Source organism: Poecilia reticulata, chromosome 3 (genome assembly GCF_904066995.2).
Source record: "Poecilia reticulata chromosome 3, P_reticulata-male-v2, whole genome shotgun sequence".
NCBI classification, from domain to species: domain Eukaryota; kingdom Metazoa; phylum Chordata; class Actinopteri; order Cyprinodontiformes; family Poeciliidae; genus Poecilia; species Poecilia reticulata.
Window position 1 is genome coordinate 22,710,234 of NC_088832.1, and position 23,921 is coordinate 22,734,154.

The window sequence follows — 23,921 nt, forward strand, 5'->3', positions numbered from 1 at the left end:
GAACACAACACAGCGTCTGTCATATACACGACAGCGTCTGTCGTCTGTCATAATCACGACACAGCGTCTGTCACAAGCACGACACAGCGTCTGTCACAAGCACGACACGTCTGTCATAAACACGACAAAATGTATCATGAACACCACACAGTGTCTGTCATATACACGAAACAGCGTCTGTCACAAGCACGACACAGCGTCTGTCACGAACACGAAACAGCATCTGTCATGAACACGACACGTCTGTCATAAACACGAAACAGCGTCTGTCATAAACATGACACGTCTGTCATAAACACGAAACAGCGTCTGTCATAAACCCGACACGTCTGTCATAAACACGACAAAATGTTTCATGAACACAACACAGCGTCTGTCATATACACGACAGCGTCTGTCGTCTGTCATAATCACGACACAGCGTCTGTCACAAGCACGACACGTCTGTCTTAAACACGACAAAATGTTTCATGAACACAACACAGCGTCTGTCACAAGCACGACACAGTGTCTGTCACGAACACGAAACAGCATCTGTCACAAGCACGACACAGCGTCTGTCACGAACACGAAACAGCATCTGTCATGAACACAACAGTGTCTGTCATAAACTCGACACAGCGTCTGTCATAAACACGACACAGCGTCTGTCGTCTGTCATAATGACGACACAGTGTCTGTCACAAGCACGACACAGCGTCTGTCACAAGCACGACACAGCGTCTGTCACAAGCACGACACAGCGTCTGTCACAAGCACGACACAGCGTCTGTAATAAACACGACACAGCGTCTGTGACAAGCACAACACAGAGTCTGTCACAAGCACGACACAGCGTCTGTCACAAGCACGACACAGTGTCTGTCACGAACACGAAACAGCATCTGTCATGAACACGACACGTCTGTCATAAACACGAAACAGCGTCTGTCACAAACACGACACAGCGTCTGTCATAAACACGAAAGAGCGTCTGTCATAAACCCGACACGTCTGTCATAAACGACAAAATGTTTCATGAACACAACAGTGTCTGTCATAAACTCGACACAGCGTCTGTCATAAACACGACACAGCGTCTGTCGTCTGTCATAATCACGACACAGTGTCTGTCACATGCACGACACAGCGTCTGTCACAAGCACGACACAGCGTCTGTCACAAGCACGACACGTCTGTCATAAACACGACAAAATGTTTCATGAACACAATACAATGTCTGTCATAAACATGACACAGCGTCTGTCGTCTGTCATAAACACGACAGCGTCTGTCGTCTGTCATAAACTCGACACAGCGTCTGTAATAAACTCGACACAGCGTCTGTCACAAGCACGACACAGCGTCTGTCACAAGCACGACACAGCGTCTTTCACAAGCACGACACAGCGTCTGTCACAAGCACGACACGTCTGTCATAAACACGACAAAATGTATCATGAACACAACACAGTGTCTGTCATATACACGAAACAGCGTCTGTCACAAGCACGACACAGCGTCTGTCACGAACACGAAACAGCATCTGTCATGAACACGACACGTCTGTCATAAACACGAAACAGCGTCTGTCATAAACACGAAACAGCGTCTGTCATAAACACGAAACAGCGTCTGTCATAAACACGAAACAGCGTCTGTCATAAACCCGACACGTCTGTCATAAACGACAAAATGTTTCATGAACACAACAGTGTCTGTCATAAACTCGACACAGCGTCTGTCATAAACACGACACAGCGTCTGTCGTCTGTCATAATCACAACACAGTGTCTGTCACATGCACGACACAGCGTCTGTCACAAGCACGACACAGCGTCTGTCACAAGCACGACACAGCGTCTGTCACAAGCACGACACAGCGTCTGTCACAAGCACGACACAGCATCTGTCACAAGCACGACACGTCTGTCATAAACACGACAAAATGTTTCATGAACACAACACAATGTCTGTCATAAACTCGACAGAGCGTCTGTCATAAACACGACACATCGTCTGTCGTCTGTAATAAACACGACACAGCGTCTGTCACAAGCACGACACAGCGTCTGTCACAAGCACGACACAGCGTCTGTCACAAGCACGACACGTCTGTCATAAACACGACAAAATGTTTCATCAACACAACACAGCGTCTGTCACAAGCGCGACACAGTGTCTGTCACGAACACGAAACAGCATCTGTCATGAACACGACACGTCTGTCATAAACACGAAACAGCGTCTGTAATAAACACGACACGTCTGTCATAAACATGAAACAGCGTCTGTCATAAACACGACACAGCGTCTGTCACAAGCACGAAACAGCGTCTGTCATAAACTCGACACCGCGTCTGTCATAAACCCGACACGTCTGTCATAAACGACAAAATGTTTCATGAACACAACAGTGTCTGTCATAAACTCGACACAGCGTCTGTCGTCTGTCATAAAAACGACACAGCGTCTGTCGTCTGTCATAATCACGACAGTGTCTGTCACATGCACGACACAGCGTCTGTCACAAGCACGACACAGCGTCTGTAATAAACACGACACAGCGTCGGTCACAAGCACGACACAGCGTCGGTCGCAAGCACGACACAGCGTCTGTCACAAGCACGACACGTCTGTCATAAACACGACAAAATGTTTCATGAACACAACACAGTATCTGTCATAAACTCGACAGAGCGTCTGTCATAAACACGACACAGCGTCTGTCGTCTGTCATAATCACGACACAGTGTCTGTCACAAGCACTACACAGCGTCTGTAATAAAAACAACACAGCGTCTGTCACAAGCACGACACAGCGTCTGTCACAAGCACGACACAGCGTCTGTCACAAGCACGACACAGCGTCTGTCACGAACACGAAACAGCATCTCTCATGAACACAACACGTCTGTCATAAACACGACACAGCGTCTGTCATAAACACGACACAGCGTCTGTCACAAGCACGACACGTCTGTCATAAACACGACAAAATGTTTCATGAACACAACACAGTATCTGTCATAAACTCGACAGAGCGTCTGTCATAAACACGACACAGCGTCTGTCGTCTGTCATAATCACGACACAGTGTCTGTCACAAGCACTACACAGCGTCTGTAATAAAAACAACACAGCGTCTGTCACAAGCACGACACAGCGTCTGTCACAAGCACGACACAGCGTCTGTCACAAGCACGACACAGCGTCTGTCACGAACACGAAACAGCATCTCTCATGAACACAACACGTCTGTCATAAACACGACACAGCGTCTGTCATAAACACGAAACAGCGTCTGTCATAAACACGAAACAACGTCTGTCACAAACACGACACAGCGTCTGTCACAAACGCGACACAGCGTCTGTCACAAACGCGAAACAGCGTCTGTCACAAGCGCGACACAGCGTCTGTCACGAACACGAAACAGCGTCTGTCATGAACACAACACGTCTGTCATAAACACAACACGTCTGTCATAAACACGATACAATGTGTCATGAACACGACACGTCTGTCATAAACACGAAACAGCGTCTGTCATAAACACGACACGTCTGTCATAAACACGAAACAGCGTCTGTCATAAACACGACAAAATGTTTCATAAACACGACACAGTGTCTGTCATAAACACGACACGTCTCATAAACACGAAACAGCAACTGTCATGAACACGACACAATGTGTCATGAACATGAGACAGTGTCTGTCATAAACACGACACAGCGTCTGTCATAAACCCGACACGTCTGTCATAAACAAGAGAAAATGTTTCATGAACACAACACAGTGTCTGTCATAAACCCGACACGTCTGTCATAAACACGACAAAATGTTTCATGAACACAACAGTGTCTGTCACATGCACGACACAGCGTCTGTCACAAGCACGACACAGCGTCTGTAATAAACACGAAACAGCGTCTGTCATAAACACGACACGTCTGTCATAAACACGAAACAGCGTCTGTCATAAACACGAAACAGCGTCTGTCATAAACACGAAACAACGTCTGTCACAACCACGACACAGCATCTGTCATAAACACGAAACAGCGTCTGTCATAAACACGAAACAGCGTCTGTCACAAGCGCGACACAGCGTCTGTCATAAACACGAAACAGCGTCTGTCACAAGCGCGACACAGCGTCTGTCATAAACACGAAACAGCGTCTGTCACAAACGCGAAACAGCGTCTGTCACAAGCACGACACAGCGTCTGTCAAAAGCACGACACAGCGTCTGTCACAAGCACGACACGTCTGTCATAAACACGACAAAATGTTTCATCAACACAACACAGCGTCTGTCACAAGCGCGACACAGTGTCTGTCACGAACACGAAACAGCATCTGTCATGAACACGACACGTCTGTCATAAACACGAAACAGCGTCTGTAATAAACACGACACGTCTGTCATAAACACGAAACAGCGTCTGTCATAAACACGACACAGCGTCTGTCACAAGCACGAAACAGCGTCTGTCATAAACTCGACACCGCGTCTGTCATAAACCCGACACGTCTGTCATAAACGACAAAATGTTTCATGAACACAACAGTGTCTGTCATAAACTCGACACAGCGTCTGTCGTCTGTCATAAAAACGACACAGCGTCTGTCGTCTGTCATAATCACGACAGTGTCTGTCACATGCACGACACAGCGTCTGTCACAAGCACGACACAGCGTCTGTAATAAACACGACACAGCGTCGGTCACAAGCACGACACAGCGTCGGTCACAAGCACGACACAGCGTCTGTCACAAGCACGACACGTCTGTCATAAACACGACAAAATGTTTCATGAACACAACACAGTATCTGTCATAAACTCGACAGAGCGTCTGTCATAAACACGACACAGCGTCTGTCGTCTGTCATAATCACGACACAGTGTCTGTCACAAGCACTACACAGCGTCTGTAATAAAAACAACACAGCGTCTGTCACAAGCACGACACAGCGTCTGTCACAAGCACGACACAGCGTCTGTCACAAGCACGACACAGCGTCTGTCACGAACACGAAACAGCATCTCTCATGAACACAACACGTCTGTCATAAACACGACACAGCGTCTGTCATAAACACGAAACAGCGTCTGTCATAAACACGAAACAACGTCTGTCACAAACACGACACAGCGTCTGTCACAAACGCGACACAGCGTCTGTCACAAACGCGAAACAGCGTCTGTCACAAGCGCGACACAGCGTCTGTCACGAACACGAAACAGCGTCTGTCATGAACACAACACGTCTGTCATAAACACAACACGTCTGTCATAAACACGATACAATGTGTCATGAACACGACACGTCTGTCATAAACACGAAACAGCGTCTGTCATAAACACGACACGTCTGTCATAAACACGAAACAGCGTCTGTCATAAACACGACAAAATGTTTCATAAACACGACACAGTGTCTGTCATAAACACGACACGTCTCATAAACACGAAACAGCAACTGTCATGAACACGACACAATGTGTCATGAACATGAGACAGTGTCTGTCATAAACACGACACAGCGTCTGTCATAAACCCGACACGTCTGTCATAAACAAGAGAAAATGTTTCATGAACACAACACAGTGTCTGTCATAAACCCGACACGTCTGTCATAAACACGACAAAATGTTTCATGAACACAACAGTGTCTGTCACATGCACGACACAGCGTCTGTCACAAGCACGACACAGCGTCTGTAATAAACACGAAACAGCGTCTGTCATAAACACGACACGTCTGTCATAAACACGAAACAGCGTCTGTCATAAACACGAAACAGCGTCTGTCATAAACACGAAACAACGTCTGTCACAACCACGACACAGCATCTGTCATAAACACGAAACAGCGTCTGTCATAAACACGAAACAGCGTCTGTCACAAGCGCGACACAGCGTCTGTCATAAACACGAAACAGCGTCTGTCACAAGCGCGACACAGCGTCTGTCATAAACACGAAACAGCGTCTGTCACAAACGCGAAACAGCGTCTGTCACAAGCACGACACAGCGTCTGTCAAAAGCACGACACAGCGTCTGTCACAAGCACGACACGTCTGTCATAAACACGACAAAATGTTTCATCAACACAACACAGCGTCTGTCACAAGCGCGACACAGTGTCTGTCACGAACACGAAACAGCATCTGTCATGAACACGACACGTCTGTCATAAACACGAAACAGCGTCTTTAATAAACACGACACGTCTGTCATAAACACGAAACAGCGTCTGTCATAAACACGACACAGCGTCTGTCACAAGCACGAAACAGCGTCTGTCATAAACTCGACACCGCGTCTGTCATAAACCCGACACGTCTGTCATAAACGACAAAATGTTTCATGAACACAACAGTGTCTGTCATAAACTCGACACAGCGTCTGTCGTCTGTCATAAAAACGACACAGCGTCTGTCGTCTGTCATAATCACGACAGTGTCTGTCACATGCACGACACAGCGTCTGTCACAAGCACGACACAGCGTCTGTAATAAACACGACACAGCGTCGGTCACAAGCACGACACAGCGTCGGTCACAAGCACGACACAGCGTCTGTCACAAGCACGACACGTCTGTCATAAACACGACAAAATGTTTCATGAACACAACACAGTATCTGTCATAAACTCGACAGAGCGTCTGTCATAAACACGACACAGCGTCTGTCGTCTGTCATAATCACGACACAGTGTCTGTCACAAGCACTACACAGCGTCTGTAATAAAAACAACACAGCGTCTGTCACAAGCACGACACAGCGTCTGTCACAAGCACGACACAGCGTCTGTCACAAGCACGACACAGCGTCTGTCACGAACACGAAACAGCATCTCTCATGAACACAACACGTCTGTCATAAACACGACACAGCGTCTGTCATAAACACGAAACAGCGTCTGTCATAAACACGAAACAACGTCTGTCACAAACACGACACAGCGTCTGTCACAAACGCGACACAGCGTCTGTCACAAACGCGAAACAGCGTCTGTCACAAGCGCGACACAGCGTCTGTCACGAACACGAAACAGCGTCTGTCATGAACACAACACGTCTGTCATAAACACAACACGTCTGTCATAAACACGATACAATGTGTCATGAACACGACACGTCTGTCATAAACACGAAACAGCGTCTGTCATAAACACGACACGTCTGTCATAAACACGAAACAGCGTCTGTCATAAACACGACAAAATGTTTCATAAACACGACACAGTGTCTGTCATAAACACGACACGTCTCATAAACACGAAACAGCAACTGTCATGAACACGACACAATGTGTCATGAACATGAGACAGTGTCTGTCATAAACCCGACACGTCTGTCATAAACAAGACAAATGTTTCATGAACACAACACAGTGTCTGTCATAAACCCGACACGTCTGTCATAAACACGACAAAATGTTTCATGAACACAACAGCGTCTGTCATAAACACGACACAGCGTCTGTCGTCTGTCATAATCACGACACAGTGTCTGTCACATGCACGACACAGCGTCTGTCACAAGCACGACACAGCGTCTGTAATAAACACAAAACAGCGTCTGTCATGAACCCGACACGTCTGTCATAAACAAGAGAAAATGTTTCATGAACACAACACAGTGTCTGTCATAAACCCGACACGTCTGTCATAAACACGACAAAATGTTTCATGAACACAACAGCGTCTGTCATAAACACGACACAGCGTCTGTCGTCTGTCATAATCACGACACAGTGTCTGTCACATGCACGACACAGCGTCTGTCACAAGCACGACACAGCGTCTGTAATAAACACGAAACAGCGTCTGTCATAAACACGACACAGCCTCTGTCACAAGCACGACACGTCTTTCATAAACACGACACGTCTGTCACAAGCACGACACAGCGTCTGTCACGAAAACGAAACAGCTTCTGTCATGAACACGACACGTCGGTCATAAACGCGACAAGGTGTCTGGCATAAACACGACACGTCTGTCATAAACACGACAAAATGTTTCATGAACACAACACAGTGTCTGTCATAAACACGACACGTCTGTCATAAACACGAAACAGCAACTGTCATGAACAAGATACAGCGTCTGTCATAAACACGACACGTCTGTCATAAACGACAAAATGTTTCATGAACACAACAGTGTCTGTCATAAACTCGACACAGCGTCTGTCGTCTGTCATAAAAACGACACAGCGTCTGTCGTCTGTCATAATCACGACAGTGTCTGTCACATGCACGACACAGCGTCTGTCACAAGCACGACACAGCGTCTGTAATAAACACGACACAGCGTCGGTCACAAGCACGACACAGCGTCGGTCACAAGCACGACACAGCGTCTGTCACAAGCACGACACGTCTGTCATAAACACGACAAAATGTTTCATGAACACAACACAGTATCTGTCATAAACTCGACAGAGCGTCTGTCATAAACACGACACAGCGTCTGTCGTCTGTCATAATCACGACACAGTGTCTGTCACAAGCACTACACAGCGTCTGTAATAAAAACAACACAGCGTCTGTCACAAGCACGACACAGCGTCTGTCACAAGCACGACACAGCGTCTGTCACAAGCACGACACAGCGTCTGTCACGAACACGAAACAGCATCTCTCATGAACACAACACGTCTGTCATAAACACGACACAGCGTCTGTCATAAACACGAAACAGCGTCTGTCATAAACACGAAACAACGTCTGTCACAAACACGACACAGCGTCTGTCACAAACGCGACACAGCGTCTGTCACAAACGCGAAACAGCGTCTGTCACAAGCGCGACACAGCGTCTGTCACGAACACGAAACAGCGTCTGTCATGAACACAACACGTCTGTCATAAACACAACACGTCTGTCATAAACACGATACAATGTGTCATGAACACGACACGTCTGTCATAAACACGAAACAGCGTCTGTCATAAACACGACACGTCTGTCATAAACACGAAACAGCGTCTGTCATAAACACGACAAAATGTTTCATAAACACGACACAGTGTCTGTCATAAACACGACACGTCTCATAAACACGAAACAGCAACTGTCATGAACACGACACACAATGTGTCCATGAACACGACACAGTGTCTGTCACATGCACGACACAGCGTCTGTCACAAGCACGACACAGCGTCTGTAATAAACACGAAACAGCGTCTGTCATAAACACGACACGTCTGTCATAAACACGAAACAGCGTCTGTCATAAACACGAAACAGCGTCTGTCATAAACACGAAACAACGTCTGTCACAACCACGACACAGCATCTGTCATAAACACGAAACAGCGTCTGTCATAAACACGAAACAGCGTCTGTCACAAGCGCGACACAGCGTCTGTCATAAACACGAAACAGCGTCTGTCACAAGCGCGACACAGCGTCTGTCATAAACACGAAACAGCGTCTGTCACAAACGCGAAACAGCGTCTGTCACAAGCACGACACAGCGTCTGTCAAAAGCACGACACAGCGTCTGTCACAAGCACGACACGTCTGTCATAAACACGACAAAATGTTTCATCAACACAACACAGCGTCTGTCACAAGCGCGACACAGTGTCTGTCACGAACACGAAACAGCATCTGTCATGAACACGACACGTCTGTCATAAACACGAAACAGCGTCTGTCATAAACACGACACAGCGTCTGTCACAAGCACGAAACAGCGTCTGTCATAAACTCGACACCGCGTCTGTCATAAACCCGACACGTCTGTCATAAACGACAAAATGTTTCATGAACACAACAGTGTCTGTCATAAACTCGACACAGCGTCTGTCGTCTGTCATAAAAACGACACAGCGTCTGTCGTCTGTCATAATCACGACAGTGTCTGTCACATGCACGACACAGCGTCTGTCACAAGCACGACACAGCGTCTGTAATAAACACGACACAGCGTCGGTCACAAGCACGACACAGCGTCGGTCACAAGCACGACACAGCGTCTGTCACAAGCACGACACGTCTGTCATAAACACGACAAAATGTTTCATGAACACAACACAGTATCTGTCATAAACTCGACAGAGCGTCTGTCATAAACACGACACAGCGTCTGTCACAAGCACTACACTGCGTCTGTAATAAAAACAACACAGCGTCTGTCACAAGCACGACACAGCGTCTGTCACAAGCACGACACAGCGTCTGTCACAAGCACGACACAGCGTCTGTCACGAACACGAAACAGCATCTCTCATGAACACAACACGTCTGTCATAAACACGACACAGCGTCTGTCATAAACACGAAACCGCGTCTGTCATAAACACGAAACAACGTCTGTCACAAACACGACACAGCGTCTGTCACAAACGCGACACAGCGTCTGTCACAAACGCGAAACAGCGTCTGTCACAAGCGCGACACAGCGTCTGTCACGAACACGAAACAGCGTCTGTCATGAACACAACACGTCTGTCATAAACACAACACGTCTGTCATAAACACGATACAATGTGTCATGAACACGACACGTCTGTCATAAACACGAAACAGCGTCTGTCATAAACACGACACGTCTGTCATAAACACGAAACAGCGTCTGTCATAAACACGACAAAATGTTTCATAAACACGACACAGTGTCTGTCATAAACACGACACGTCTCATAAACACGAAACAGCAACTGTCATGAACACGACACAATGTGTCATGAACATGAGACAGTGTCTGTCATAAACCCGACACGTCTGTCATAAACAAGAGAAAATGTTTCATGAACACAACACAGTGTCTGTCATAAACCCGACACGTCTGTCATAAACACGACAAAATGTTTCATGAACACAACAGCGTCTGTCATAAACACGACACAGCGTCTGTCGTCTGTCATAATCACGACACAGTGTCTGTCACTTGCACGACACAGCGTCTGTCACAAGCACGACACAGCGTCTGTAATAAACACAAAACAGCGTCTGTCATAAACCCGACACGTCTGTCATAAACAAGAGAAAATGTTTCATGAACACAACACAGTGTCTGTCATAAACCCGACACGTCTGTCATAAACACGACAAAATGTTTCATGAACACAACAGCGTCTGTCATAAACACGACACAGCGTCTGTCGTCTGTCATAATCACGACACAGTGTCTGTCACATGCACGACACAGCGTCTGTCACAAGCACGACACAGCGTCTGTAATAAACACGAAACAGCGTCTGTCATAAACACGACACGTCTGTCATAAACACGAAACAGCGTCTGTCATAAACACGAAACAGCGTCTGTCATAAACACGAAACAACGTCTGTCACAACCACGACACAGCATCTGTCATAAACACGAAACAGCGTCTGTCATAAACACGAAACAGCGTCTGTCACAAGCGCGACATAGCGTCTGTCACAAGCGCGACATAGCGTCTGTCATAAACACGAAACAGCGTCTGTCACAAGCGCGACACAGCGTCTGTCATAAACACGAAACAGCGTCTGTCACAAACGCGAAACAGCGTCTGTCACAAGCGCGACACAGCGTCTGTCATAAACACGAAACAACGTCTGTCACAACCACGACACAGCATCTGTCATAAACACGAAACAGCGTCTGTCATAAACACGAAACAGCGTCTGTCATAAACACGAAACAGCGTCTGTCATAAACACGAAACAGCGTCTGTCATAAACACGAAACAACGTCTGTCACAAACACGACACAGCGTCTGTCACAAGCACGACACAGCGTCTGTCACAAGCACGACACAGCGTCTGTCACAAGCACGACACAGCGTCTGTCACAAGCACGACACAGCGTCGGTCACAAGCACGACACAGCGTCTGTCACAAACACGACAAAATGTTTCATGAACACAACACAGTGTCTGTCATATACACGAAACAGCGTCTGTCACAAGCGCGACACAGTGTCTGTCACGAACACGAAACAGCATCTGTCATGAACACGACACGTCTGTCATAAACACGAAACAGCTTCTGTCATGAACACGACACGTCCGTCATAAACACGAAACAGCAACTGTCATGAACAAGATACAGCGTCTGTCATAAACACGACACAGCCTCTGTCACAAGCACGACACGTCTTTCATAAACACGACACGTCTGTCACAAGCACGACACAGCGTCTGTCACGAAAACGAAACAGCTTCTGTCATGAACACGACACGTCGGTCATAAACGCGACAAGGTGTCTGGCATAAACACGACACGTCTGTCATAAACACGACAAAATGTTTCATGAACACAACACAGTGTCTGTCATAAACACGACACGTCTGTCATAAACACGAAACAGCAACTGTCATGAACAAGATACAGCGTCTGTCATAAACACGACACGTCTGTCATAAACACGAAACAGCAACTGTCATGAACAAGATACAGCGTCTGTACTTAACACGACACATGTCATAAACACGACACAATGTGTCATAAACACGACAGTGTCTGTCATAAACACGACACAGCGTCTGTCATAAACCCGACACGTCTGTCATAAACACGACAAAATGTTTCATAAACACGACACAGTGTCTGTCATAAACACGACACAGCGTCTGTAATAAACACGACAAAATGTTTCATGAACACAACACAGTGTCTGTCATATACACGAAACAGCGTCTGTCACAAGCGCGAAACAGCGTCTGTCACGAACACGACATGTCTGTCACAAGCACGACAAAATGTTTCATGAACACAACACAGTGTCATATACACGAAACAGCAACTGTCATGAACAAGATACAGCGTCTGTCATAAACACGACACAGCGTCTGTCATAAACACAACACAGTGTCTGTCATAAACACGACACGTCTGTCATAAACACGACACAGTGTCTGTCATAAACACGACAAAATGTTTCATGAACACAACACAGTGTCTGTCATATACACGAAACAGCGTCTGTCACAAGCGCGAAACAGCGTCTGTCACGAACACGTAACAGCATCTGTCATGAACACAACACGTCTGTCATAAACACGATACAATGTGTCATGAACACGACACGTCTGTCATAAACACGAAACAGCGTCTGTCATAAACACGACACGTCTGTCATAAACACGAAACAGCGTCTGTCATAAACACGACACGTCTGTCATAAACACGACAAATGTTTCATGAACACAACACAGTGTCTGTCATAAACACGAAACAGCATCTGTCATGAACACGACACGTCTGTCATAAACACGAAACAGTGTCTGTCATAAACACTACACGTCTGTCATAAACACGAAACAGCGTCTGTCATAAACAAGATACAGCGTCTGTCATAAACAAGATACAGCGTCTGTCATAAACAAGATACAGCGTCTGTCCTAAACACGACACAGCGTCTGTCATGAACACGACACAGCGTCTGTCATAAACACGACACAGCGTCTGTCATGAACACGACACAGCGTCTGTCATAAACACGAAACAGCGTCTGTCATAAACACGACACGTCTGTCATAAACACGACAAATGTTTCATGAGCACAACACAGTGTCTGTCATAAACACGACACGTCTTTCATAAACACGAAACAGCAACTGTCATGAACAAGATACAGCGTCTGTCATAAACACGACACAGCGTCTGTCAAAAACACGACACAGCGTTTCACAAGCACGACACGTCTTTCATAAACACGACACGTCTGTCACAAGCACGACACAGCGTCTGTCACGAAAACGAAACAGCTTCTGTCATGAACACGACACGTCCGTCATAAACGCGACAAAATGTTTCATGAACACAACACAGTGTCTGTCATACACGACACAACATGTCAAACACGACAAAATGTTTCATGAACACAACACAGTGTCTGTCATAAACACGACACAGCGTCTGTCATAAACACGACAAAATGTTTCATGAACACAACACAGTGTCTGTCATATACACGAAACAGCGTCTGTCACAAGCGCGAACAGCGTGTGTCACGAACACGTAACAGCATCTGTCATGAACACAACACGTCTGTCATAAACACGATACAATGTGTCATGAACACGACACGTCTGTCATAAACACGATACAATGTGTCATGAACACGACACGTCTGTCATAAACACGAAACAGCGTCTGTCATAAACACGACACGTCTGTCATAAACACGAAACAGCGTCTGTCATAAACACGACACGTCTGTCATAAACACGACAAATGTTTCATGAACACAACACAGTGTCTGTCATAAACACGAAACAGCATCTGTCATGAACACGACACGTCTGTCATAAACACGAAACAGTGTCTGTCATAAACACTACACGTCTGTCATAAACACGAAACAGCGTCTGTCATAAACAAGATACAGCGTCTGTCATAAACAAGATACAGCGTCTGTCCTAAACACAACACAGCGTCTGTCATGAACACGACACAGCGTCTGTCATAAACACGAAACAGCATCTGTCATGAACACGACACGTCTGTCATAAACACGAAACAGTGTCTGTCATAAACACTACACGTCTGTCATAAACACGAAACAGCGTCTGTCATAAACAAGATACAGCGTCTGTCATAAACAAGATACAGCGTCTGTCATAAACACGACACAGCGTCTGTCATAAACACGACACGTCTGTCATAAACACGAAACAGCGTCTGTCATAAACACTACACGTCTGTCATAAACACGAAACAGCGTCTGTCATAAACAAGATACAGCGTCTGTCATAAACACGACACAACATGTCATAAACACGACACAATGTGTCATGAACACGAGATAGTGTCTGTCATAAACACGACACAGTGTCTGTCATAAACACGACACAGTGTCTGTCATAAACACGACACAGCGTCTGTCATAAACACGACACAGCGTCTGTCATAAACACGACACGTCTGTCATAAACACGACAAAATGTTTCATGAACACAACACAGTGTCTGTCATATACACGACACAGTGTCTGTCATATACACGACACAGTGTCTGTCATAAACACGACACAGTGTCTGTCATATACACGACACAGTGTCTGTCATAAACACGACAGTGTCTGTCATAAACACGACACAATGTCTGTGAAACACGACACAATGTGTCATGAACACGACACAGCGTCTGTCATAAACACGACAAATGTTTCATGAGCACAACACAGTGTCTGTCATAAACACGACACGTCTTTCATAAACACGAAACAGCAACTGTCATGAACAAGATACAGCGTCTGTCATAAACACGACACAGCGTCTGTCAAAAACACGACACAGCGTTTCACAAGCACGACACGTCTTTCATAAACACGACACGTCTGTCACAAGCACGACACAGCGTCTGTCACGAAAACGAAACGGCTTCTGTCATGAACACGACACGTCCGTCATAAACGCGACAAAATGTTTCATGAACACAACACAGTGTCTGTCATACACGACACAACATGTCAAACACGACAAAATGTTTCATGAACACAACACAGTGTCTGTCATATACACGACACAGTGTCTGTCATAAACACGACACAGCGTCTGTCATAAACACTACAAAATGTTTCATGAACACAACACAGTGTCTGTCATAAACACGTCACGTCTGTCATAAACACGACAAAATGTTTCATGAACACAACACAGTGTCTGTCATATACACGACACAGTGTCTGTCATAAACACGACACTGTCTGTCAAACACGACACAATGTGTCATAAACACGACACAGCGTCTGTCATAAACACGACACAGTGTCTGTCATGAACACAACACTGTCTGTCAAACACGACACAATGTGTCATAAACACGACACAGTGTCTGTCATAAACACGACACAGCGTCTGTCATGAACACAACACAGTCTCTGTCATAAACACGACACGTCTGTCATAAACACGACAAAATGTTTTATAAACACGATACAGCGTCTGTCATAAACACGACACGTCTGTCATAAACACGACACAGCGTCTGTCATAAACACGACACGTCTGTCATAAACACGACAAAATGTTTCATGAACACAACACAGTGTCTGTCATATACACGAAACAGCGTCTGTCACAAGCGCGACACAGTGTCTGTCACGAACACGAAACAGCATCTGTCATGAACACGACACGTCTGTCATAAACACGACACATCTGTCATAAACACGATACAGCGTCTGTCATAAACACGACACAGCGTCTGTCATGAACACAACACAGTCTCTGTCATAAACACGACACGTCTGTCATAAACACGACAAAATGTTTCATAAACACGATACAGCGTCTGTCATAAACACGACACGTCTGTCATAAACACGACACGTCTGTCATAAACACGATACAGCGTCTGTCATAAACACGACACGTCTGTCATAAACACGACACATCTGTCATAAACACGACACGTCTGTCATAAACACGACACGTCTGTCATAAACACGATACAGCGTCTGTCATAAACACGACACGTCTGTCATAAACACGACACATCTGTCATAAACACGATACAGCGTCTGTCATGAACACGACACGTCTGTCATAAACACGACAAAATGTTTCATGAACACAACACAGTGTCTGTCATATACACGAAACAGCGTCTGTCACAAGCGCGACACAGCTTCTGTCACGAACACGAAACAGCATCTGTCATGAACACAACACGTCTGTCATAAACATGACACAACATCTTTCATAAACACGATATAAAATATGTCATAAACATTAAGGAGTCTTCATAAATGTTTACATTTGTCATGAAGTGTCATTAAGTAAGTAATGACACTTACTTAATTTCTAATGCTAATTTTAATAGAACTTTGCATTAAAATGCTCATTATAGACTTAATAATGCAACGTTTACACACAAACTCAGTCCAATGGCCCAAATGTCCCCCACGCCCCACTTTGGGCACCGCTTCTTTGGAGGCTCATAAAAATCAAATCAGTTTTTTGCATGGTGTTAATTTTCATTGTGAAATATGTTAAATATTACATTTTTAGAGAAAACACTTCCACAGATTAACAGGTATCGGTACATTTAAGAGGCCCTTGAAGGATATTTACGATCCTGAAGTGGCCCAGGTATAAAAATTAGTTTGACCCCCAGTTCTACAAGAATCCTTCTCTGGTTTTACATGTAGTAAATGTTCATTTTAAGGATTTTTCACAGGTGCACTCAGCTGCTGCATGAGCATCTTGCTATCTTTGGTTTCGGTCCTTTAGGTTTGTTCCATCGTCTCTCATCGCTCCGCCAACCTGGTAGCTGCTGCCCTGTCCGGCATCCTGCTGCGGCTGAAGGAGAACAAGGGAGGGGTGCGACTCAAAACCACCGTGGGCATCGACGGCTCTCTGTACAAGATGCACCCACAGTGAGTGTGTCGATACACACACCCGCTCAGTTTATAAAAAGATTATTCAGACTGACGTTCTCTGTCCGTTTGAAGCTACGCTCGGCGCCTACATAAGACCGTCCGACGTTTGGTCCCTGACTGCGACGTCCGGTTCCTCCTGTCAGAGAGCGGCAGCGGGAAAGGGGCTGCCATGGTAACGGCCGTGGCCTACAGACTCGCCGAACAGACCCAGGAAATCGGCAAGATTCTGTCCAAGTTCCGCATGACGACGGAGCAGCTGCTGGAGGTGAGGGGAGAGTCCCGCCGCCGCCATCGGCGTCTGCGACTCTTTCCCAGTTCGTTTAGCTGACGTTTGTGTGGGTTTTAGGTGAAAAACAGAATGAGGGCAGAGATGCAGAAAGGCCTTTCGAAAAGCACGCAGGACGTCGCAGTCGTCAGAATGCTGCCCTCGTACGTCCGTAGCACACCTGACGGCACAGGTAACGCTCACTCACGGCTTCGACGTAGTCGGTTAATCTGTGTATCATTCTGATGGATTAAATCCTGCTGATTTTTCATTTAAACCTTTTTTTTATACATTGCAAATAATTTAACTACCTTTTTAAATGGGTGAGTAAACATTTTTTAATGTAAATTTCAGTTTATTATGAATCACATTTAAAACAAGAATAGTTGGACCCACATGCTGCACAACAAGGCAAAACAAATCAAGAAAAAATCCTTAAACCCAATAAGCAGAGAAAGGTATTACAGTGCATTAGGACCTTTTTGCATAGAAAAAAAACAACAGAGGAGTACATTTTAACCAAAAAAGTAAAAAAAACAACATGTGACTTTTGGAACTCAGAAATATTCACATTTTTTTCTAGGAAGTTCCTGATATTAGTCACAAAATTTCATTTTTTTAAGCAGATTTTTGACTTTTCAAACTTTCCAAAGTTTTTTCTAGAATTTTTTTTTCTGGCAAACATTTACTGCTTTTTAAAATATTTTATTATTAAACAAACCTTTTACTGCCTAAAATGCAATAGCATAGCATTGATCTTTTGTGGCAAAGGATATACAGCTAAAAAATACAACTACCACTACACGTAAAAGCTCAGCTCTGCTCACTTTAACATCAGTTTGGAGCTAATCTGACTATTTCTTGGATTAACCCATTAACAATTGGATAGAAAATGGAGCTTAATAGGAGATTTTGTTTTACAGTAATTTTAACAAAGTGAAGAAGTTTTTGGTTGAATATATTTACAAACAAAGGTTTGTAATATATATATACTGTATATATATTTACAGTTTTGGCTAAATTACTGAACTGAGTTTGTTGTTCTTTCAATAAATGGCCTTTTTCATGTCTGTATGCTTCAGTTAGCAGTTAATTGATTACTAAATTAGTTGACGATTATTTTCATAATCAATTAATCACAATTAATCCAATTAATCGTTTCAGCCCTCCTACTCAGATTAAAAATCGTCTTTGTGTCAGTTTAGCCTGAGCTCGTACCTCTCATACTTTCTGTTAAACTTTTATCAACTTTAACCTTTCAAACTTTACAGGGTACCATCTCTGTGATCAAGTTTTAATTTCTGCTCTTTTTAATGCTAAAGTCTCTGTGCCGTTTATCACAAGCACGGCTGTTTTTGCTGCTTGTTTGTTCATTCTTACATTTCCACACGCGTGCAGAGAACGGGGATTTCCTGGCTCTGGATTTGGGGGGAACCAACTTTCGAGTTCTGCTGGTCAAGATTCGCTCCGGGAAGAAATCGGTGGAGATGCACAACAAGATTTACGCGATTCCTCTTGAAGTGATGCAGGGCACAGGAGAAGAGGTGAGATCCCTGAGGAGATCCAAGGATTGGTGAAAAGCTTTAGCCTCAGTTCCTGTTTACCAGATCATACTGGGAGGATTAAGGGACTGGGAACAGGATGCCTGCTGGTTACGAATGGTTCAGATTAGGATCAAGTTAACAATCTTTAAAGCTTAGATTTGAACTTAACAGATTTGCACTGACTGAGGCTAATCTGCTTCCTCACTCTGAGGATGAAGGCTGTGAATATCAACGTGGATGTAGTGGAAACGACAAAGCGTCAAACTTGTTTCCACCATGTGTTCAGACCTTTAAAGACCTTTTCTCTGGGCTTACAGTATTTTTTTCCCTGTTAGTTTTTGTTGATGAACTTATTGTGCCTTACCTGAGTCACCGTGAGATTAAATTGGTGATTGAGTTATTCAGCAGTGACCTATAATATATTATTTTCAGTGTTGTGAAAAAGTATTTGCTCCATTTACAGATTTCTGATCTTTTTGCTTGTCTCTCTTAAATGTTTTAGATCATCAAAATAACTTTAATATATATGTAACCAGAGTTAATATACAATGTAATTTTCCATTGATGATTTAATTGAGGGAAAAAGTCAATCTAAACCAACTGGGCTTTATGGGATAATTATAGGGCTACAAGTTGATTACCAACCTGTAGAGTCAATAAATCACTCAAACAGAATCTGTCTGATTGCAAAACATAAAAGATCCAAAAAGCAACAACAAACCAGATATAAAGAAATTCAGTTGAGAAATTAAGTCCTTGACATCTATCAACTCTTTCCAGATAGATAACAAAGGAGCTTTGGGACGTTGGGGAATCAAGAAAACTCCCACATCGGACTCTGTTAGGACCGTTTCTCTTTCCTGTTCTGAGATAGCTGATATTTTATTTCTATATCAACTGGCTCTGCTGGTCGGTGGCCAAACTACAGACACTAACAAAGGAATAAATGTACATTATTGGAACTAATTTATCATCTAATAAACTATTAGTTGACGTTTAATTGTAAGTCGATACATTTTTTTTGCATCCCTGAGATCAATGCCTGAATTATTGCAAATGGTTAATGCTGGTTATGGTGACCAAGACTGGAACAAGCAGTTATTGGGTTTAGTGGAAAGTTACTTTTTAAGTCCAGGCTGATTTGGACGTGTTCTTCTCCGTTTTGCCTAAATGAATATAAACATTGTTTATTTTTCTGGAGTTATCTTGTCTGACATTGAAATGTTTTTCTGATCCGAAAATCTTTGTATGTCCACCTCACATTTTTAGTTTTGTTTATAAAAAGGAGTGATTTACTCGGTAGAAAACCTGAAATAACTTTGAAAACATGGAGCTATTTCATCAAGTTCTGTATATTTATAATGATTTCTCCTGCTGCAGCTGTTCGATCACATAGTGCACTGCATCAGTGACTTCCTGGACTACATGGGGATGAAGACCGCATGTCTTCCTCTGGGCTTCACCTTCTCCTTCCCCTGCCGACAGACGGGTCTGGACGCTGTGAGTAGAGCGTCTCCTTCGTTTGCTCCGGAGTCGCTGAGCAGTTCATGACGCTCCGCTTCTGCATGCAGGGCATCTTGTTGACTTGGACCAAAGGCTTCAAGGCAACAGGCTGTGAGTCTGAAGACATTGTCGGACTACTGAGGGACGCCATTAAGAGAAACCAGGTAAGATTTGAAGATGAGCATCTTTCGGTTTACAGCGGTAGTTCAGAGTGTAGCTCAGCATGATGGGTCGGCCTGCTTCCTCAGGAGTTTGAGCTGGATGTGGTGGCCATCGTCAACGACACAGTGGGAACCATGATGACCTGTGCCTACGAAGAGTCCACCTGTGAGATTGGACTCATTGCTGGTTAGTTACATATCGAGTGTAAGGCTGCGTTCACACTGCAGCCTGAAGTGACCCAATTCCAATTTTTTTTTTTTACCAAATCAGATTTTCTTTGCAGTGGTTGTTCACACTTCCGAACATACGAGGCTTGTATGTGTTCTCCAGTGTGAACTGCAAGCAGCCTGAAGGTGTCCTGCATGCACAGTAGAGGGCGCAATAACGTCACACATAGAGAGCGAGCTCAGTGTTTTACCAACTGCCGTAAAGAAGAAGAAATGCGCATTGTGGGTGGAAGTGAACATGGAGGCCAAAGGTGGAGCTTAGCTTACATATTTGAAGTTGTTGTCCAACCGGAGCAGCACATTAACAACTTAACCCTCATAAAGTCCGCCTTGGTTGTTGTTTTTCTTCTCGCCTTCGCATATCAAGACGCAGAATAGTGACGTTTGTCGAGTATTTGGATGAAGGCGACCCGGACGTTGGGTCACATTTGAATAGGATACGTATCAGATATCCTAGTGGTCTGAGTCGCATTCGAAAAAAAAAAAAATCCAACCTGTGTTTTTCAGGCTGTCGTGAAAAGATCAGATATAAGGTTGCATTACGGCAAAAAAAAAAAAAAAAAAACAGAACTGGGACACTTCAGGCTGCAGTGTGAACGCAGCCGAATGACCGATATTCATCTCCCTGCGCTGCGTCGGCTTTACATCTGCGTTTGGCTGCAGGAACCGGCAGTAACGCCTGCTACATGGAGGAGATGAGGAACATTGAGATGGTCGATGGCGATCAGGGACGCATGTGCATCAACATGGAGTGGGGAGCTTTTGGAGACAACGGTTGCCTTGACGACTTCAGGACGGACTACGACCATGCCGTGGATGACCTCTCCCTTAACGTAGGAAAGCAGAGGTGATCAGAAACATTTCCGTCCTTCCCAGAAACACTCGCTGACGGTTTCGGTTCTGGAGCGTTTTTACACGCCTGTGCTTCACGTTCCAGATATGAGAAGATGATCAGCGGCATGTACCTCGGCGAGATCGTGAGGAACATCCTCATAGACATGACCAAGAGAGGCTTCCTGTTTAGAGGGCAGATCTCTGAAACCCTGAAGACCAGAGGCATCTTTGAAACAAAGTTCCTCTCACAGATCGAGAGGTGAGACACAAGCAGCCTGTCTGGGGGTTTCTATCTGCAGGAGAAACAAATATAAAGGAAGCTGCAGGAAACGTGTAAGGGTTTGGTTATGGCTCGGCAGTAAATCAATAAAAATAGACACGTGATCAGTATCGATAGAAAATATGTCTGAAACAATTTTCAATCATTTCTGCTAATTTTCTTATTTTTTCCTAAAGTCCAAACAGTTGCCACTTTCTCTTTGGTTGCCTAGCAACAGCCAACTCTCTTTTGTTGCCTAGCAACAACCTGCTGAGTAACTTGCGCTGCAGCAGTTTCAGGTTTTTCCACTGCGCCTCAAAACGGCATGAAAACAAAAATAACATCTGCGTGAAGTTAAAGGAGAAAATGAGGACAGCAACTTCAGAGGAAACTGGATAAAACGGGGAACGTGACGTCAAGAGTTTGGAAGCGTTTTAGATATTTTAAACAAAAAACAAACTGATCAATAACAGGGTTTCCCACAGAAAACTTGGTAAGTCCAGTGGTTGGGGCGCTAAGGCAGCCATTCGTTCAGCGGCCTGCCGTGTTTATGAGTTAAACAATGTTTAAAGTGGGCAGGAAATTTGAAAATATAACTTTATTTAGATTAATGCTTGAATACCGACTATAAGGCCTTAAAAATTGCAAACATTAAAAAAAAATAAAATAAATAAGCAATGCTTAGCCTGGTGGGGGCACAAGTGAAGCCTGGTGGCCTGCCAGGCTTATACTACACTGGGGGAAACCCTGAATAATTATTGGTATCGAGTGATATGAAACACTTATATCGTGACGTTGTCCAGCTCTAGTTTTGGTTAATTTAAATTGATCATAATGTTTTGTGTCTTCAGTGACAGGTTGGCTTTGCTGCAGGTGAGAACCATCCTGCAGCATTTAGGACTGGACAGCACCTGTGATGACAGCATCATTGTCAAAGAGGTAAGGCGAACGGGAACCGACTCAGTCATGAACTCAAACCCAGAGCAGCAGAATCTCGTTATTATCCCGTTGAATGAAACGGTGTTTGAGGGAGCGCAGGAGTTGCAGACAGACCTGCGTGTGTTTTCTGGGTTTAAACATTGACGTCCTCGTTCCGTTTCTGCAAACTGTGGCAGCTGGTCCAGTGTGTTAGATGTTGCAGTGATGGATGATGAGGCTCTGTGCTGGCAGGTGTGCGGAGCGGTGTCGCGGCGCGGCGCTCAGCTGTGCGGGGCCGGGGTGGCAGCTGTCGTCGATAAGATACGGGAGAACCGGGGACTGGACCACCTGAACATCACTGTGGGAGTGGACGGCACACTCTACAAGTTACACCCACAGTAAGTGTGACATAACGACGCGATTAGTCAGATTAGTTCTGATTATTTAGATAATCGTCAACTAATTTAGCAATTGATTAATTGTTATCTGAAGTATACAGACCAAAACAAAAGAACAACAATCTCAGAGCAGCAATTAAGCCAAAACGGTAAAAAAAAAAATATACGTTGTATTTAAGATATGTGATGTTCAACCCAGAATTAGGCCTATGAATCACGACAAATTAAAAGAAACTCAATAATTTTCATTTGTATGATTTAATATTTTTCTCTTTTCTTTCTCCTTTTTACCAAAAACTGAATGATAAAAGTCGTCAGTCTGGTGATTTGAGCTCAACTATCCCTTTCTTATTTTGCATACAGATGCTTCATAATTCACTTTATTTGTTGTTTTTGTTGTTTCCTTTATTTATTTTGTATATTTAAAATGTCTTCCAGCTCCAGTCTTTAAATGTTCATTAGAATTTAAAGGTTATTGATCCT

The 23,921-nt window shown here is 44.5% G+C and overlaps 1 protein-coding gene across 3 annotated transcripts in view; it reads left to right on the top strand.

Annotated features, from left to right (window-relative positions):
- The window catches only part of LOC103462842 (hexokinase-1-like), a 55,287-nt gene that overhangs the window by 28,629 nt on the left and 2,737 nt on the right, over window positions 1-23,921 (top strand). For all 3 annotated transcript variants that reach the window (XM_008405851.3, XM_081605257.1, XM_081605258.1), the window contains exons 10-20: window positions 17,180-17,325; window positions 17,401-17,593; window positions 17,675-17,786; window positions 18,992-19,137; window positions 20,518-20,637; window positions 20,709-20,804; window positions 20,889-20,988; window positions 21,693-21,876; window positions 21,967-22,122; window positions 22,974-23,061; window positions 23,293-23,438. In XM_008405851.3, coding sequence (XP_008404073.3) covers window positions 17,180-17,325; window positions 17,401-17,593; window positions 17,675-17,786; window positions 18,992-19,137; window positions 20,518-20,637; window positions 20,709-20,804; window positions 20,889-20,988; window positions 21,693-21,876; window positions 21,967-22,122; window positions 22,974-23,061; window positions 23,293-23,438 — 1,487 coding nt within the window. The remainder of the gene's footprint in view (window positions 1-17,179; window positions 17,326-17,400; window positions 17,594-17,674; window positions 17,787-18,991; window positions 19,138-20,517; window positions 20,638-20,708; window positions 20,805-20,888; window positions 20,989-21,692; window positions 21,877-21,966; window positions 22,123-22,973; window positions 23,062-23,292; window positions 23,439-23,921) is intronic.